This window comes from Nelumbo nucifera, chromosome 7 (genome assembly GCF_055504915.1).
Source record: "Nelumbo nucifera cultivar China Antique chromosome 7, China Antique-T2T, whole genome shotgun sequence".
Lineage (NCBI taxonomy): Eukaryota > Viridiplantae > Streptophyta > Magnoliopsida > Proteales > Nelumbonaceae > Nelumbo > Nelumbo nucifera.
Window position 1 is genome coordinate 26,745,311 of NC_142655.1, and position 20,614 is coordinate 26,765,924.

Consider the following 20,614-nt stretch of genomic DNA (forward strand, 5'->3'; position numbering starts at 1 on the left):
CTCAGGTGTCTGGTCTGATGATGGACGTGGACCGGCCCAAGAATCGAAAAGCCAAATGCCCACCGAAGAAAAGAATGGGAAATGTTAATTGTGTGGATTAGAGAGGAGAGCAGCAGACAACACGATGCCTGCACCAAAGTTAAAAATAATAAATTTAATTACAAAATAAAATAATAAAGGGTCTTTATTTGATGTTTAGAAAATCGAGAAAAACCACGTGAATTCACTTGCAGAAACCTCATTAGTTAGTAGGATTAAACAGTGCCGACCTCTTCATCTTTGACTTCACGGTCAGGAATCGGAGAGATTTTGTTTCATGAACACGACCTTTTTCTTCTTTAATTATTTTTGTTAATAATATCATCACCGAATCAAAGCTTGAGAATGTATAGACACATTAATTCGGTCAATGTTAAGTGATGAATTCTAGTTTAATCGATTAAAGGGAAATAGATTAAAGATTTCCTTCAATCCAAAACGCTGAAAATAGGTTTGCCTAAGCCCAAAATCGACTTTGTGGTAAAGCTATTATAGATAGCTTCTCAAAAGTGATTCTGTGCTCAATCAACGCATCTCTCCCAAACGGGCTCTAAATAGTTGTATAACGCTACGCTGGTAATGGTATAAAAGAAGAGGTAGCATTGTTGGGGTTCTCTGGACTGGAATGATTTTTTTTTCTTTTTACTTTACTTTGTTTTGTTTTTTTCTCCCTTTTTTTTCTTATTTTATTCCATTTTTTTAATTCAGTTAATAATTAAAAAATTAACTTATGTCTCCAAATTAAATTTCAGATTTAACATTTAAGAATGTAATACAAATGCTATAAATAATCAAAATCTCGTGCACAGCAAAAATAGAATACACTCGAGCATTCTTCAAGAACCGTTATCATTTGGTTTAACAAATAGTGATGGTGGAGTGGTGGAGAGAGAGAGAGAGAGAACCAGAGAAACAAACATCTCTTGATTTAATTGTGTGTGCTTCTTCATTGGAGCTAGTTTCCTGTTAATTTATTGCGTTTTATTAAAACCAGAGCTAGTTTGGTTATTTTATTTTTTGGGATCTAACAAAGAAAACATAATTATTTACTAATACTTCTTTTTATACGTCAAAGTGTTAGTACTTAACACTAGTTGTAGTTTCTTCTCTATTTTCTTTTATATATTTATTTTTTCACTTTTCTTTTATAACCCGGCCCACCCAAAATTATATGTCGATCTCGTACTATGTCTCTTTTTAACTCCTTCCCTTTTCTCCTTTCTTTTATCTTTTTGCATGCTCACGTGAACTGAGATTCTTGTTTCATACGTGGGATAGGACACGTGGAACTCTTTTAGAATTGCCACCTCAGCTGTCACATATTAAAAAACAGAAAAATCATGACTGTCAACTGTCATTCATCAATGTGGCTTTGTTTCCTTTTCTTTTCATAGAGGTAGCGTTTGGCATTCTTCCGGATAGAAAATATATATATATATATATATGTTATCTGTATACGAACATTTATGACATGATCACATGAAGGCTGGCCTCAGCTAGCCCTAAGATAATGTGATTCAGTGCTTATTCGTGAAAGAATTTTTTTACGTTCTAACTGAAAAACCATGTGCAGAAGGAAACAATGGGCCCAATTGGTGATAAGGTCTTCGGCTGGTTGTAGCAGATACTTGAGGCCATGCCTTTCGAACTGCTGTTGACCCGAAAGGTCGGACCGTTCGACCTAGGAATCATTCCAATAATCGGTTTCATTTTATCCCAAATTAGAGGTGTAAGTCGGGTGGGTTGGTCCGGGTTTATTGTCAACCCAGGCCCAGCCCTAAAATTTGGGCTTAAGGCCCAAGCCTTATTTTCCCAACTTGAGCCCAGTTTGTCCTGTAATTTGATACACACGGGTTGGGCTCGAGTTGGTCAATGAACCCATTCTAAAATTATACATATATAAATGTATTTATGCAAATATATATACATATATTTATGTATGAATGTAAATATGTATGCAACATTTATATATATACACATGTATATGTATAAATATATATAATTGGGCCGGATTCGAGCTACCTAAGGGCTAGGCCCAAGCCCGGCCCAAAAAACAAAAAGCCTGACTTCCTAGACCCGAGCCCAGCCCGAGGACTGAAAATCCAAGCCCAACCTGTGTAAAATTCCGGGTTGGGCTGCTTCGGGCTCGGGATGGGCCTGCCCAAGTTGCACCCTTACCCCAAACCTGGTCATTGGCCTAAAATCGTTGAATTGGTCAACGACCTGTTGACCCGGGTGGACGAACTGTCGACGACCCGTTCAATAGTTTTTGACCAATTTTTATTTTTAATTATTTTTTTTATTTTTAAAATTTTTGTTGTCAGAATAGATCATCCATTCTACCCGGACAATCGAATCGTTGATCTAGAAACTGATAGCTAGAACGATTCCATTTCCGTGTCGTTTTTTAAAACCATGCTTAAGGCAATTGGATAAGGTCTTTGGCTGATTGTATCAAAAACTTGCGATCAATTTTTGCTTTCACCAAGACTGAGGGGAAGGGGTTTATGAAATTCGGGAGTTGGAACTACTAGAAACAAAGCAATGATAACCCTTTTGTATTGAGGACAGGTTACATAAAACTGTGATGTTTCTAGCGTTGTTATAAGCAAATCATTGCTTGTTTTGGAGATGAATTACCCAAGTTGTGTAGTCCCATTTGCCTTAAAACTAAAGGGAAAAAGAAGTAAACCGAGAAACTGTGTAACTTAACTATATGTTTGGTTTGAAGGAAAAGGTAGGGAAAGGAAAAAGAACATAAGGAAATCTATACAAGGTTTGTAAATGTTTTCTTACATTTCTTTTTCTTTCCTTATTTTTTCCTTCAAACCAAATACAGTATAAAAGATTAATACTGAGATTGAATAATTGTCTCATTGGAAAATATTTGGCTCCTATCACATTGGAGGACATAAATCTTATCATCGCCAATATAGGGTTAAAGTTTAAGTGTCTAGAGCTTAGGATTTAAGGTTTAGAATTTAGAGTTTTCATTGTTTCAAGGTTTAAGATTTATGGTTAGGGCTTAGGATTTAGGGTTTTTGAGATTTTTAATCCAAAGAAGATGAGGTGGTAGGGCGCATGTCCTCTAATGATTGTCAACTTCTTTCAACCTTTCTCTCTTTTTGTCTCTTATATGACATCCGAAATTTATATTAGAAATGGTTTATAGTTAGAAGCATAACTCTTACGTTTTCCTATAGTCCCTTCAGGCCCCGTTTGTTTTTCGGGAAGTTGCTTACTCAGTTAAGTGCATTCACATGTTCTTTTATTATCCAGGTAAATAAGACAACAATTGTTTTATCTATAGAAATTTATTAGGGGCAAATTTGTTCCATCACTTGTGTTGCAAACTTCTCCCCCTCCCCCCGCCCCTAAGGTGGGAAAGTTATTTACCCACCTTGGATATGGGTATCACTTATAAGGAAAAAATAAGGGTCTGTTTGGTTTGCAGTTGGAATCAGAATTGAAATCCTTCGGAATCGGAATTGAAATGGTCTATTCCTATAATCTGTTTGGTTCAAACAAGAATAAGAATGAAAATTTGAATCAGCAAAAATGAGATTTAATTCCCAAGAGACGGGCAGTGAATAACCATTCCCTCAAATGGGAGAATGTCATTCCAGTAGGAATGAGAATGAGATTCCGATTCTGTCAAATCAAATAGTTGAAATCGGAATAACTCATTCTGATTCCAATTCCAAACCCCTATTCCCGCAGACCAAACAAAACATAAATTTTCTAGAAAACCGTACATAAATCTGAAAAAAAAAACATGGATATGTTCGAAGCATATCTATGCTTCTTTTTTCTTATAAACTTTTTTACTACAGGAATAATGAGTTCATAAAGTACACGCGTGAAGAGACACTGTGTGCATTTAAATAAGATATACGTGAAATGAAAATTGAATTCAATTAAAAGCCTTTGTGCTCCGTTTGAGAGGGATTTCATGCAATGACTACTTCTAGCATTGCATGAGCCAAAATACCCATAAAATCGTGAGTTCAAATCCAGAAAGTCAAAAATAGACTTACATAAAACTTACCATGAAACCGTTGTAGCTTGTAGGTTGCTTCTATGCAGAAGCCCTCCCAAACGATCTCTTTATATATACGTAGTTTAAATCTCAATAAATCTAAAAGTCCAAATAAAATATCAAAATTGATTCTATACATATTTTCATTTAACTTTATTAGAAGCAATATGATGAATATAGAAAACTGGGCTGAAAAGCCTGAAATAATATATGAATTTCATGCCCTTTTTTAAGTAGGGCTGTCAATAGACCAGATCCAACCCGATCCAATCCGATATAAGTCCATTACAAATAGACCAATTCTAATCCAATCCAATGAATAGATTAGACTGGTCCAATTCAATATCTGGATGGTCGAATATGTTCAAATTAGTTTTAATTTAGATTAGGTACAACCTAAACCTGATCCATTAACAACCGTATACTTATATTCTATCAACAAACCAGATATCAGTTCAATCTGGCCCAATCCAATATAAATCTATTACAGATGGATCAGGTCCAATTCTAGGATGATTAAGTCCTTATTAGTATGTTCAATTCGTTGAAATTGATTTTGATTAGGATGATGTCCAACCCAAACCTCTATCGATACCCTTAGTTGTAACTTGTAAGTTATAACAATATTTATCGGTCACATCTGTGAATGATCTCGGGCTGTGACACAGAGCTTAATTCAAACTTTTGGTGGGTGTTCTCTAGAATGAAAACCGCAGAAGTCATATTCTTCAATGGAAATTAGTGTAGCTTTCTTACGTCTTATTTTAATTTGAATGGGGGCCTCCGCAATCAACAGGAGCTTTACAAGGTGGAAGAGAAATTTCGGTATATGCACAATACGTCAAATAATTATCCAAACCAACCTTCTTCTGTTCTGCAACTGCAAATGAAAAATTGTTTCTATTTTCGAAAGAATCACTTTTGTTTTGTTGGTTCCAGAAACTGGTTTGGACTTTTGAGAAAGGAGCAAAATAATGAATGTGAGGTATTCTGGAAACAAGAAATTAAACAAGTAAACTAAGATCGAATAATCGATCGAGGTTGGGCATTCTGCGACGATTAATCCATCAATTAATCACAACTAATATATTATTGCATGAAACATTCACTCAAATCGGAGGCATATCTGGGACCTGATGCAGATCCACTTGTTCGTGATCGATGCTGACCAAATTGGAAAGGAGAGCTTCTTTCGATCTTTTCATTAATCAAAGGTCATCTAAGAGTTAAAAGCAACTAGTTTGAGAAGGCCAAAGCTGGGCTAAAAAAATGGGTCTAGTTTGCATTTACGTTGTTCAAAAAACAGAAGCCCTCCTCCCATCGATTTGTCCGACTTCGATGCATATGCATTGATTGTCTTTTTGTTTATGGTTTGATGCATACAACAGGGCCGAAGTCCAAGAGAGGCATACAGTTTTGATTTTGTCTTTGGTGATCCACTTCCACCCAGCTTCTCTTCAACATGGGATCTAAACACATCTCTATCTCTACACATCTCTCCATAAATTAATACTGAAGCTTTGGTGTTTGTATAAATATGCATATAGAACTGGACCTCGTTGATGGGTATTCATTATTAATTATATATTTGTTCTGTTCCCTAATCTCAAGATAATATTAATGTCTGTTTGGTTAAAATCCTTTAAATAATTTGCCAAGGCTCCTAGTACCCATATATCCATTATCATGGGGGTCTCAATGAATTCGTTCGGTTTGGGTTGGACCCGTCAGAATCAAAATCAATTTGATTGGGATGGATGGATCAATAAGACATATTGAATTGGATGAATCCATACTTAATGGCCCAAAATATTTTTTTGGATTGGGTTAGATTTGGTCTATCTGTAATAGATTTATAGTGGACTGGGTCTGATTGAACCAATATCTAGTCCACTGAGAGAATATAAGAGTAAAGATGTTAATGAACCAGATTTAGGTTGGACCTAATCTGATTTAAGACCAATTTGAACAGTTTGGACAGTCCAAATATTGAATTGGACCAGTCCAAAAATACTCCAAAGTATTCATTGGATTGGATTGGACATGGTCAATATATAATGGACTCTTATTAGATAGGGTCAGGTTGGACTAATATCTGCAGGTCCATATGTAAGGCTCGAGTTCGCATTTGAGCTCAAACTTGATCTCACTCAAAAGTTTATATATATTTGAGCTTGGCTCGACAAAGAAAAAAAAAATATGAGGCTCGAGTTAAGATTCGAGCTAGATTCAAGCTTGAACATGAGCTTCAGTTCAATTTGACTCAAAATTTCATATGTTTGAGCTAGGAAGACACGAGCTTAATAGTGAACCAAGCTTCATATAAAAAACTAAAAAATTATATACAAAAAATTTTAAAAGTATACATATAAAAATTATTTCTTGTTGTATATATAAAAATTAAAATATTATATATAATATAAACTTGATTATGCTCATAAGATTCATGAACCGAACTCAAATAGCTTATGAAAGGTTCAATTTGTTTCTATCCCTTGGACATGGGTTGCATAACTGTACTTGTATTAATGGGTTGAACTACTTATGCACTGTATTCAACAACAACAACAACAACAACAATAATAATAATAATAATAATAATAATAATAATAATAATAATAATAATAATAATAATAATAACTACTGAATGGTATCTTCTTTAGATAAAATGATAATAGAAAAGAAGAAATTAAGATAATAAAAAGAAAAGGTGTTTTAATTAAGCTCCTCTATAATGGATTAAACTTTTTTTAAAGCTGTTAAGCTATAATGCACTTTAGCACTGTAGAATTTAACCTAAGAACTTCACAGCCTTCTTTTTTGATAGCTAACTCCATTCTTTCTGAAAACCTAATTGCAGTTTTTTTTTTTTTTTTCTTTTGTAAGGCACCCCACGATAGTGCCTCCTTTATTATTTATTACCCCTGCATAAGGGCGCGTGTCCATCCTCATTACCTGTGATAGTCATGTTTTCTTTTATTCTCTCTCTCTTTTTTGTGGTGATGGGGTAGATGTGGGAGCAGAGCAGCAGAGGAGGAGGAATATATGTAAGCAACTGAGTCCGACATGATTGAATCAAAGAGCTTTCAGCTTTGGTGCAACAGTTATAGTGAGTACAAAGGACAAGCTGTTGCAAAAATGGCTTTAAGTGCGTGCCTTGTGGAGGATTAATGAACGCAATCACTGCCATATACCTCTGTACCCACGTGTCTCAAATGAAAAACGTAACCCTCCACAAGGAAATTCTCCTAATAAGTCAATTTGTGTTGTGGGTGTTTTAATTACTACTGTGCTAAAAGGTGACGAATAAATCAAATTTGAGGTCACAACAAACCGGCAAATCGTTTCAACGTTCAAATAAAATCTATTCTAAACTCTGCAACTTAACTTGTTGAGCAGAGAATAAGAAATGTGAGATGGAGACTCCAACCGGCGTATCCCGTATGTATGTTGCCTTCAGATTCATATGTCTATATCTATATGAAGTATTAATGTAAAGCAAAAGCAAGTTCAATGTGAAAGTAAAAAGAGAAAAGAAGAAATGATTTTGACTTCTACTTTTTTTCTTTTTTTACTTTTGGTGCGTGTGTTTGAATTCAATAGAGAAGCCACGTGAAGAAAGTCGCGCACTGAAACAAAGAAATGGGATGGCCTCTTTCGCTTCTTGCGTTCTTCCGGCTAATTTTGGATTACCGCCGGGAAGCGGCCGCTGGGATTGAATGAAAACTCCGGCGCCAAATATACATCTAATTAGTGGTATTTTATATGAAAAAATGTCAGTATAATCCTTCATGCATTGTATTGTTAGGGTTCATAAATGCTTGAAGGCTAATACTACTAAACTTATTATTATTATTTATTCATTTATTAGATTATTATAATATTGAAGATTAAATTGGGAAAAAGCTGATCATACTTTGTCTTTTGGCCAAATTGCTGAACCTCCTCTAAAGTGTTTTTACAATCACCTCTCATAAACTTTTTGAAGTAGTTATAAGTAGATTCTTTTTGTTAAAATCCTTTAATAAGAGGTATAAAAATGTCTAAAATGCCCATATAATTATTATTGAGGTTGGCTTTTATGATAAAAAAATTATAAACTTTATAAACAAAAAAAAAGAGATTGAAAGGGCTTGGAATAGCAAATAATGAAATAAAGAGAAAATTAGAAAATAAATATTTTGGTCAGAAGTAACTACATAAGTATTTTGGACAGTTTCATGCCTAGGATTAAAAGATTATAACTGAGGAATCTATTTGCAACTGTGTCAAAATATTCAAGAAATGTGATTACAATTACCAAACATCAGGAGACGTCTAGCAACAATCAAAAACTTTACGGGAGGTTTTTACAATTTACCCTTGTTTTTTTATGACTTCACCAGATAATTTTACAAACATATAGGGAAAGATGATAAATGGTGGGGATCAACATGATTCTTCTGTAATTCTGTTAAAGCGTAGCAAAAATCAAGCGGTTAATATTGTGGTTGTATGATGCATGCATGGATGATATCCTATTTTGATGGTGCATTTCCCAGCAGATTTCGATTCTTCAATTTGCTTGTTGGCTTCTTTGACTAGGAATAAGGATGAATTTGTTTCCTTTGTATATAATAGGCATAAAATTAAGAAAAGGCAGCCCAGTGCACGAGGTAACTGCCAATGTGGGTCTGAAATTGTCATATCTTATACTTTGTTTCGATGCAAATGGTAAGAAAAATAAAGTTTTTTTTTCCATACTTCCACGCAGATATTTTCTTTGACTTCATGTCCAAGCTATACAAGTTTTTCTTCTCTTTTTTTACGCCAAACGCCCAACTATGGTTTTGAAAATCAGACCAGATTAGATGGTTGAACCGATTGATCTGGGAAGTGGTCATATAATCAGTTTTATTTCACCTTAAAACCGCTTTTTGATTAAAAACCGTTGCTTTAGGGGATGTTTGGAACTGTGGCCATTTAAAAAAAAAAAAAAAAACGGTGCCACGTCGTATTTATATAGGCATTTCAACAAACGCCCATGTATTTCATTGTTTGGTTTAGCTGATTATTAAAAAATCGGCATGCCTTGACAATCGGTACCCCATTGGTGTTTCATGCATCGGTGAACCGTTTCCCCCAATGGTTGACTGATGTGTATCCTATGTGGTGCTTACCTGTCAGCACATACATGAAAAATGGTAATGAAAATCACCTTACCAAACAACATAGTGTTGCTCATTGCCTACGTGGCAGAAGCGTTTTTTTGTGAAAAACGGGTCTTGGAAGCATGGGCGTTTTTTCTTGAATATCGGTCCCAAAAAGCGCCCACGCTTCCTGTTGGGGTCATGACTGAGTTGGCTCAGAGAGATACATGGCCGCCCAGTCATCGCCCGACCACGTTGGCATAGCTCGGTCACATCAGCTCAGCTCGACCACGTCAGCATAGCCCGGTCGAGCTTTGTTACTATCGTGGTCCCCCGCCTTATCCCTCCAGCCACATCAGCTACATGCCACGCAGATAAGTTTGACTACGGATAAGGGTGGGAAGACAACTCCGCTGAGGAGTAGGACTCTACCCTGGTAACCTTGGCAGAGAGCTCTATCTTGATTATCCCAGAACTCTAATCCGACTAGGAGACGAAACCCCGGCTATAAAAAGGTGCTTCATGCTCAATGTAAGGGATCCCAACTTCTAGCACTCATACCATTACTTTGCTTGGACTCGCACCCTCATTGCTCAGTCCGACCATTCACCGCCCTCTCACTAATTTGAGCGCCAGAGTGTCTACCTGGGGACAACTCCTGTGGCCTTTAACTTCTCTTGATCACATGATACATAGCGCGACACCGTCCTTGTAAGCTCAGCACCAACCAGTCAGCAAGGATTATCTGGTTGCTCTCCTCAATTCGTGCACCACCTCGGATTGAGCAGCATTACTTCCAAACACCATGTTAGTCAGTAATCTATTAACCTGGGCAATTGAACCATCCAGTTGGGTAATGTTTTTGGCTGTTATTTTTTATTTATTTTTTTAATTAGAAGTCAGAATAGGCCATCCATTTAACTGGATGATCAGACTGTTCGACCCAGAACCAATCCCATAACGGCTCTATGTCCGGTCTAGTTTTTAAAACCTTGCGCCAAACATTCATTCAATTGCTCAAAGTAGAATTTGTTTCCAAAGCTTGTAAAATGAAAGATGGTGCACACGGGCAAGTAAAACAATACGATAAAGAGGGTGTTTGGTTCCGCTTACGTTTATTTAGTAAACGTTTTGTACTTGTGTGATTGCAAAACCGAGAAAGACATTTAATGAGGGCGTTTATGACATATAGGTGCCATTAGGCACCACATCAGCAAAATGCTAATAAACGCCTACCCGTTTTAGGAAGCTCCAAAATGAAACTTCTTGAAATAGCAGAGGTGCACGGAAACTTTCGATACACACAAATGCAATTAATTATGCATTTGTTGATGGGGAACCTATGTGGCATTGTCAATAAACATTTACTCAATAATGTAAATGGAACCAAATATATACAAGTCAAAACATGTCCAAGGAGGAGAAGAGGATTCTCCCAACAGAGCGTTGGCTGTGCTCTGCCTTCTACATGCTCTACCTCCATTGAAACTGAAGATGTAGCGATATTGGAGGAGACCGGATCTGCTCCTCACAGAGGGCACCTCACACGCACATCCTACCATGCATTGGGAACATCTCCCGTACTTTTAAGTTATTATTCATAGGAGATGTTCCCAATGCATGGTGGATGTGCATGTGAGGCGCCCAAATGTGAGGAGCAGATCCCGTCTCATATTGGAGGGCATAAAGCTGGCTAAAGATCTTACACTATGGATATTATTGTGGAGAGTGAGGCCACGGTTTTTGTGGATCTTCTCACACTAGATATAGATCGACTTTGGCTTCTTCATTCCTTGACCCGTGATTGAATACAGCTTCTTGCATCCTTCCCTAATCAAATTTTCATTTCCACTAGTATAAATGTATGGGAGTGCAAATGAAAAAAAATGCAAAATTTAGTTTAATTTAGTTTTGGATTTTACTCTATTCTGCTTTAGGTCTTATTTTACTTTATTTGTACTGCAACCAAACAAAGTAAGGCAAAATCTGAATCAAAAGTAAATCAAAATTTACACCCAAAACATTTATACTGCCGTAGTTTTGCATCAGTGAAAGTAAATTTGCAATGCAATCAAACACAGCCTTAGACAAAATATATCAACGACCTGGTCATTAATTCATACCTTTGGGAGGTCTTTTATTGCAACTGGTGGTGCAGGAATAGGGGTCTAGAATTGGAATCAGAATGGGTAATTCAATTCCAACTATTTGGTTGAACTGAATTGGAATCCCATTCCCATTTTTGGTGAAATGATATTTTCTCATTTGAGGGAATGACCATTCCCTCCTCCTCCCTTTGGAATGACGTCACATTCCTATTCCAGCTGATTCCTATTTCCATTCCAAGGGGTTATTAACAATTTATATTAGGTTTTTTTTTTTCAAAATTGATCTCACTCAAATAAAATTTGTTAGATAGATTTCAAACATAAAAAAATTTTGATCAACTAAAAGTAAAGCGACCAAACTCCATTAAATTGGATCAAATTCAAATCATTCCCTATACAACGCAGAAAGATCTGATATGTGTGCGTTATTTATTTATAAATATGTTTATATTGCATTTTTCTATTTTTAATATTAGTTATTTGTTTTATAAAAACATAAAAATAATTGAAAAAATACTTGTATTTTTTATTTTTCTTTATATAAACTATTATATTTTTTAGATTGTCAGAAATCAAATCAGATTGGATCATATTCGTATATCTGACAGTATTAAAAGATTCGAATCCAATTTGATTCATTTGCTTCCCTATACTCATTATAATAAAATAACTAATTCGATTAAAAGGTTATAATGAAAAGCTTAAAAAAGTGGAAAAAGGGAATGGTTAATAATTTTTCTTATTTTGAGTTTTTATTACACCAATTGATAAAAAAATCCTAACTCTACCACCCATAATGTCAATATTTGCAACTATGATTATTCAAATATTTTAATGGGATATTGGAGTTACATAAGGGGGATAGCCTGAGTCCGGCTTCAGTCAGGGCAAAGCCCATTCCAACGGCCTTTACAAGTTTACATTGGGAATATCTCTGTAGTTATGTGATTTATTTCATGAAAGATATTCCCAATGCAAGGTTGCAAGGGACTGCTCGAAGGGTGCGAGCACCGATTTGCCCTGATAGAAGCCGAACTCGGATAACCCATCCCCATACTGTTAACACCCCAAACCCCGGTGGCAGCGAGATTTAATCCCGAGTCTCTACTACAAATAATTAGAGATCCTATCAATTAAGCCACCATCAGTTGATTAATGGGATATTTATAATGCATTATCACCACTTATCTTTACTTGTATACGTGCATGGTACGTGCCATTATGCTATTTTAGCATCTTTTGTACTTAATTTTGAATTTTTGATGTAAATGGCAAGAAAGGTAAAGTTTATTTATTATAAAAGAGAAAAGAGATATAGGTCAAATGTTTCAGCCTGAAAATTTGTTGAAGAGAAATTGACAATATATGTTGAAGCAAATGCAACCTTCAGAGTATAAAAGCCAAAAACAAACGATAAACAAGGATAAAATTAAGACAGAAGCTACTTAATTCCTTTTTTAACTTCCTCTACCAAGTATGGTGCGTGGAAAAGAATGAATTCTTTTCTTTTTTGGGAAAGAAATAGCTAGAGTATTAAATGACCTATTAAAGCCCACTAGCATTGCTTGGAAAGCGCAAAGTCGGCTTTTGATTTTTTTTTTTTTTTTGAATACTCCTCCACTTTCCCGTAAACATGGAGCCTAGAATCTACATCTCAAATTTACCAAATCACCCCTAAGCGAGCCGTTTGTTTGTTTGTTCGTTCGTTTTTTTCTTTTTTTTTATAGTTTTATTAATTACTAAAACCTATTCTATATAGTTTGTGTTTTACTAAAACATTCCCTACAGTTTGTAATCAATTTATTTTTTGGCATTTCATTAAATGAAAATAGAAAATGACAGTTTTAACATTGATGTCCATTTAAATAAAATTAATCAAAAAAAACTAAAAATAAAATGCCATTTTTGCCCCTAGTAAAACATGCACAATCACTCTATCTTTTTCTATTTGGTCAAATTTAGTTTCCGTACAAAAAGTGTTAAGAGTACTTTTGAAATAAACAACCGTGGGTCCATACCTCTGAACATTTTCCAATTACTTTAGGTGATTATGTTACTATTTTCAGATGGCAAAACAAATAATTCTTAATGAAGCGTCGATTAAATAAATAGATTGCAAACTATTAGAGGTGTTTTAGTTAGATGCAAAGGTTTAAATAAATCTGTAAAACTATAGGAGGTGTTCTACTAAATAGGGGTGGATTCAAAGCCGAGCCAAATTTTTGGCGTTTTGAGCTCGACTCATTGAAACTGTTAGGCTTGAGCTTGAATTTGAGCTTGATATGAGATAGAGACTTGAGCTCGGCTCAGTTCAAAGCTCACAAGTTCAAGCTCGACTACAAGCCATACTTTTTTCTAAAAAATAAAAATTATACATATAAATATATTTTTTTTAATTTAGATACAAAAAATTAAGAATTATAAAAATTATTTATTATTATACATATAAAAAATAAAAATATACATATAAAAGTGTTTTTATTTTACATACAAAAAAATAAGAATTATAAAAATTATTTACTATTATATATAAAAATAAAAATATTATATATAATAAAAATGATTTATTATATATATATATATTTATATGTATATGCATGTATATAATAAAAAAATATTTATTTATTATACTATGCTCACAAGCCTCATGAGCCAAGTTTCATTAGACTTGAGCTTGGTTCGATTAACAAATGAACCTATATATCAGGCTCGAACTTGACTCAAAATTCAATTAAAATCAAACTGAGCCAAGCTTTTCATGAACCGAACTTAAATAACTCATAAGAAGCTCGGTTCATATCTACCCCTACTAGTAGCAAATGACCCGATCTGAAGTGTTATTTATGCAACTCTCCGATACTTCTCTCCCTGCAGCCAAGGCGGGATCCGTTGCATAAATTGTCCAGAAAATACAATACGGGGTTGTACTCAAATATACTACCGAAGAATAAAATGCCTAAAATAAATTTTACACTTTCCACCTTAAAAGTTGCCCTCTTCCTCTTATAATTATTACAATTATTGCTCTAATGATGCCTGGCCTCTTCTATGCCTTCTATATGTAACGTAAATTATTTCTTCCCTGGGGCATTTATTTCATATTATTGGCTATTTAAGTCAAAACGTGTTTGGTAACCCGAAAGACACCAACAACAAAAGAGTTTATCTCAGCCTATTCGCCCAAATCCCACCCAATTTTCATAAATAGAAATTAATCAATGAATACCACAAATTTACCAAAAATACGTTCCGTTACTAAACCAAAAAGTGTTTGACTTAAAATTCGCATATCTGCTGTAATTATAATTGCAGCAATCCTTAGTGAATAGTGACCTCTCGATGTAACTATAGTTACGTTGCAGCACAACGAAAGAAAAAATTCTGCCGCAACCATACTTACAACTCACAAACAATCAGCAATGAAATGCCGATACATCAAAATTTAAGCATCCATTTAGCATCGATGCCGTTGCTCCAGTGTTACGTTAGAAAAAACGGTGTTCAATGAAATACCTATTTATTTAGAATCATTTTTTCATAAGAAATGGTGCTCCAAGCCATGCTTTGGAAATGGAGAATGCGTGGTTTGGAGCAACGTTAAAATTGGCGTTTTGTCATATTGCAACTTGTTGCTGCTACGGGTACGTGATGTGGTGGTGATATGGAATTCTTATAGTGGGTATTAGTGCTGAAAATAGACATGGATCACTGATACCAAATAAAAAAGGTTGTTGTTTCTCTAGAAAACGTCCTACTTGGCAGCAACATTTCCAAACAGAAAAAAGGCATCGCTTTTTCCAAAAACGGTGCTATATCTACAACATTGATACCAAACACATACCAAGACATCATATCAACTAATTTTTTATTTCAAACACGTCGTGTTTTATTAGAATCAATCACGGTCATGGTAGATTTTTCTCAAAAAGAATATATAGAATTATTTGGTGTCTCTCCAAATATGGAATCACAAACTAAACTCCAATTTTTTTTTTTTTAAATTGCTCATAAGCATCATATTTCATTCAATCAAGAAATTGATACGAAAAAAGGCCGATGAGGCCAATCAGAAAACCCAGGAACAATTTCTCAAGAGAACAAAATAAGACAATGGATGAAGGAGGATCAAAAGATCTTCTGCAAACGAGAAAACGGTGAGGTCAAATCACCAACAGAAGAAAAACAAACACATCTCCAATCCACCAGTCCACCACAGATTGCAAACAAAGCTGATAGAGGGGAAATCCAAAAGACTGCCATCATCAGAAACTCACTATGAGCAGCATAATTAGAGAACCGTGAACGGGACTCATCATGAATAGCAATTGTTGGAGATCCGTGAACTGATAGAGGAGAAAACCTTAAGACTGCCTTCGCTTGCGGACAACGAGCTTGAGCGAGAACCTCGAATAGAATCAAACCATGAACAGAGAAAACATAACCTTGAGAAAACTTAAGAGAAAAACCTCAAGAAAAGTTGAGAGGGAGGCTCTCTCAAAATAGAGAGAGAGGGAGGAGTGAGAGAAACCAGAAGGAGGAAGGTGGAGGGAGCCGCCCCCAACGAAATCCCTTTGAGAGCGCCTCTAGCGAAGAAACCCTAGCGCACTCAAACTAAACTCTAATAACTAAAATCTATTTATACTTTTATAGTATTGTCAATGGACCTCACATGCACCGTATTCGAAAAATTTAGGTTTTCTAATTACATTTTAGAGAATTTAAACGTTTATATAAAATGTGGATTTATGAATTTTTTTTGGACATTTCACAATAGATTCATTTTATTTTCACAACATCAACTCCCATACACCTATGCAATGATTGAATGTCTAAAGAAAACGAGAAAGAAACTTGCCAAGCATCGCCTACATTTTTGATTCTTGACCATTAGGCTCAATGTGTGTTTTGTATTATTTTATATATATATAGGGGTGTCAACAGTATTCGAAAATCCAATTTCGAATTCGATATTCAACATAATCGAATCGAATTCAGATAATTCGAATATCTAATCGGTCGAATTTGGATATTCTTTTCTTACCGGATAGTTAATTCGATTTGAATTCGGATATGATCTGATTCGATTCGATAAATATCCAAACTCGACTGATTATTTAATTCTTATATAAAATATTTTATATAATTTATATACTTTATATCAAATAAATATTTATTTTATATATTTATTAATTATATAAAATAATTAATTAATCAAATTCGAATTCGAATATTAATTTTCAATATCCATCAGATATCGAATCGAATTTTCTAATCGGATTCGAATTCTGATGTTGCCTTATCCGATTCGAATTCGATCCGTTTACACCCGTGTATAAATTGTTTCCAAACTGAGCTTTGTGTTTTTCCCGCGCAAATGATTGTACTTGCAACCGAGATTTATCGAGCTTAACTTACATCTGCACCACGGATCGGAGAGCAGAGCACAGTAAACCGTGTTCCATCAACGTTAGTGGCACCACGTAATCGGAGCCGTAAATCGTACCGCAACGGATAAAATCGGGATCATAGCCTCAAGTGTGGATCACAGGACCCATTTGATTCCAAGTCAAAAACATAGTGGTCTACGAATTCAGTGGTCAGATGAAAACAGGTGACATGTACGGATGGCATGTGGGTGTTTTTTTCCTTTCCTTATACTTACGTGGGTTCTCACTTCTCAAAAGAGGCAGAAGTACCAAGTGGTGAAGGATGGTAAGAAACTGCACCAGGGACAGACAACGTACAAAACTAACTTATAAGACGGGCGCCAAATTCTAGGCTCCAGGTAAATCTTAACTGTCAAATGGGATGAAAGTAAAAAACATACACGGAGCGAGGCAAATAGAAACTTAGAAAGGGTTAAAACAGTAAAACAGTAAAAAAATAATGGCAACAAAATAACGGTTTACAATCTTGAAAGACGAAACTACCCCTGCGCAGCTATAAGTCTATGGAGACCAGTAGGCGTAATTAGCCTCAGAACTAAAGATTAAAAAATAAATAAATAAAATAAAAGTGTTTTGAGTCAGTCAAATGGTTATTTGTTGCGTTGGTGGGTAGCCCAACGATTTGACCGACTTTATATTTACGGGAATCGGTTCTCCTGTCACGTGACTCGGTATTTTCGCGACTCATCTCGTAAATAAAGTATTTTTATCCTAGTCACCAGACAGACACATCGAAGATTGAAACACACACCGAATGCGGCATACCGTGTAGTGTAGGAGGATTCCAGGGAGGGTCTTCTCTCCTCTCAGTTCTGAGTCTTCTTCTGATTCTTCACCCTTCGTCTTCGATGACGTGGTGGGTATGGCCCACCGCTTCATTAATTAATTGATTGAATCAGATTTTTTCTTCGAATTTAAAATAATAGGAAATGATAAAGAGATTGGAAAATAGAAAGATAGGAATGAAATTAATTAAAGAAATACCGCTGTACTCCGGTTTCACCGATATCGGCTGTTGGAGATCCTATAAAGCAGCAAATTCAGTGTTTCGGTCTCTCCACCGCAACTTGAACTCTTTGTTCTCTTTCTATCTCCTTCGGAGTTCGGCCTCTGCACATTTCTCCTTTCGCTTAGTCCCTCTGCTTCAGGAAAGAAAGTTCTCCGACGACAAACACGGGAGATGGTACCTTGTACTGTTTCAGTTGTAAAAGTTGCATCAGTTTTTCCAACTATGGCGATTTTCTAGTTATTCTCTCTCTCCTTTTCCCGGTAAAAACGTTTTTATACTTCTTGTTCTGAGCTCTCTGTGACTTTCTTGGAAATCTCTCAGTATTCCCTCTATCCTACTCTCTCTTACGTTACTGTGACTACCGGTTATTCTCTTCCCGCTGTTTCTGCTGTTAGTTTCTGTGCATCTTTCTATCGGCTCATGTTCTTATCCTTTCGTCAGCTTTGTTAAAGATTTATCCTTGATTAATCCGCTTCTTCTCAAGGATTAGACTTTCCTTGAAATTTCTCGTCCTGTTTTTTATTAGATTATTTCATTGGTCGATCTTAACGTTCCTCTTTATTCTCCTCGTGTCTAGTCTCAAAAGAATCTGTCTTTTCGAGCCTATTTCTTGCTTTCTCCTCCCACACGGCCACATCCCGTTCTGCGTTCCCCCACCTATCTTTTGTTTTCAATGCAAGTAGAGTAGAGAGATCCAAAGTCGCTATCAATGGAGCATAACTTCTTCTCTCCAGTTAAATATACAGAGCACCGTCAGCTAACTAAAAAGTTCCTGAAGCCATCATCGATGAGGCATAGAAATAATCCGTCGGAAGTGAATGCTACTGACAGGCCGAAAGTTGTTCGAATTTCTTTTACCGACGCCGACGCGACGGACTCGTCTAGCGACGAAGACGAGTTTTTTGGCCGTCACAGAGTGAAAAGGTACGTCAACGAGATCAGTATTGAATCTTGCTCTACAGATAACGATATCGCGAATGGTGGTTGGAGAAGTAAATCCGTTCGGAACGGGCGGAAAAAATCAGCCGGAGGAGAAAACATTCAGTCTAACCGGCGCCCCTTAAATCTCTCTTCATCAAACGGAAAGAAGTTCCGCGGAGTACGGCAACGACCATGGGGAAAATGGGCTGCTGAGATTCGAGACCCCGCACGGGGTGTACGCTTGTGGCTGGGAACTTACGACACCGCCGAGGAAGCAGCCAAGGTTTACGACAATGCAGCGATTCAGTTGAGAGGACCAGATGCAATGACGAACTTCGCTACTCCGCCAAAAGCTAAGCAGGAGATACAAGTACCAACCAGTTCTGGCTACGATTCCGGCGAGGAGTCACACAATCTTTCATCTCCAACATCTGTTCTTCGGTTCTCTTCACCTTCCAGTGAAGAATCCGAGTCTCAAAACCGGCAAGAACCCATTAAGGAAGTTCATGATGAAACGTGTTTACCGGATGGCTTTAGTGAGCTTTTGCCACTAGAAACACCGTTCCTAGACGACTTTCTTACTTTTCAAACTCCGGCGGAACTGTATCAGTATGACACGAGCTTGCCGGATAGCCATATCAAGGAAGATTTTGGTGATATGTTTCTGAGTTCAAATGATGATTTTGGATCGTTCTCGTCAACGACATGGCACGTAGACGATTACTTTGAGGAAATCGGTGATATATTTGCATCCGATCCCCTCGTTGTTCTCTGAGAAATTCTCCCATAAAGGAAACAGTTCCGTCGTCGTCTTGTCGATTCGTCGGCAAATTTTGTTAGTGGCGGGATATATAGTTTCAGTAGTTTTTTCAGTTTTGTTTTGTTTTTAATATCTTAAGTATATGAGGTTCTAACTAATTATCTCCGTCAAAACTAAACGGAGAAAGAGTGAGTAAATGAATGAAGTCGAAGCTTTCTTTTTCCTTAATTTAGTTTATTCTGAAATGTTTGTATCTCGGCTTTTTCTTAGCGGATCTCTAAAAAGAAACGAAGATGATAATGACATGTCTAATTAGCAGAGATTTTTCTTTTTCTTAATTTCCATTCTCATCCTTCTACAGCTCAAGAATCAAACAGGCTTAACAGGCTTTCCGAAAAAAAAAAAAAAAACAAAAAACAAAAAACAAAACAAAACTCGTGTGAACGTGCCGGAAAAACTAAAAACCGACAATGTGAACTTTTCGTTCAATGCTACGTTATGCACGCGGGAAACTGCGTTTCACGCTTTTCAGTTCTTCCTCGAGGCCTTACTCTATCTAAAATCACATTGTCGAAATTTCGGAGTTCCGTCTAAAATTTTAGAAAATTTCCATTTATTGCATGCACGTAAGCTTTTGGAAAGATTAAGAGAGACCAGGATCCGAAATGGCCGATATTTCGGAATTTTAAAAAGCTTGGAATGGACAGCCAATTTAGTGGGGGCAAAGGCAAAAACAGTTGGAGCCCAGGAAACAGATGGGGGTGATCAGGACCGTCGGATGAGTGTTGTCCTTGTGAAGATTTACAAAAGAAAGGAAGATGTGTGACCCGGAAGGTGATAAAGCAAGCACATATTCCAGAATTGGTGGCATTTTTGTGTAACAAAAGCTGGAGCTCATTTCGTTCAAATGGGTGGGGTGATGGCCCATTAAAGCAGTCAGTCGTCCCAGTCGAAAAACATGGAAGCAGAATTTTGAATCAGTAGCTAGGTTTATACAGTGTGTCTGCCTGTATAAACCTCTGATTCCTTTTGATGGCTTCTGGTAGGGAATAGGGATCTCCTCCAAACAGTTCTGCTCACCTTCTCCACAAAAGAAGAAAGAGAAGGGACCCTATTCAAGTATCAACTCAGAGTGGACGGACGATGGGTTTGACCCGACCCA

General features: G+C 36.3%; 1 protein-coding gene across 1 annotated transcript; it reads left to right on the forward strand.

The window, feature by feature from the left end:
• Positions 1 to 17,758: 17,758 nt before the first annotated feature.
• LOC104593412 (ethylene-responsive transcription factor CRF4) lies at positions 17,759 to 19,680 on the forward strand. Its single transcript, XM_010253232.3, has one exon. The coding sequence runs from the start codon at positions 18,481 to 18,483 to the stop codon at positions 19,465 to 19,467; it is 987 nt and encodes a 328-aa protein (XP_010251534.1). The 5' UTR covers positions 17,759 to 18,480; the 3' UTR covers positions 19,468 to 19,680.
• The last annotated feature ends 934 nt before the right edge of the window (positions 19,681 to 20,614 follow it).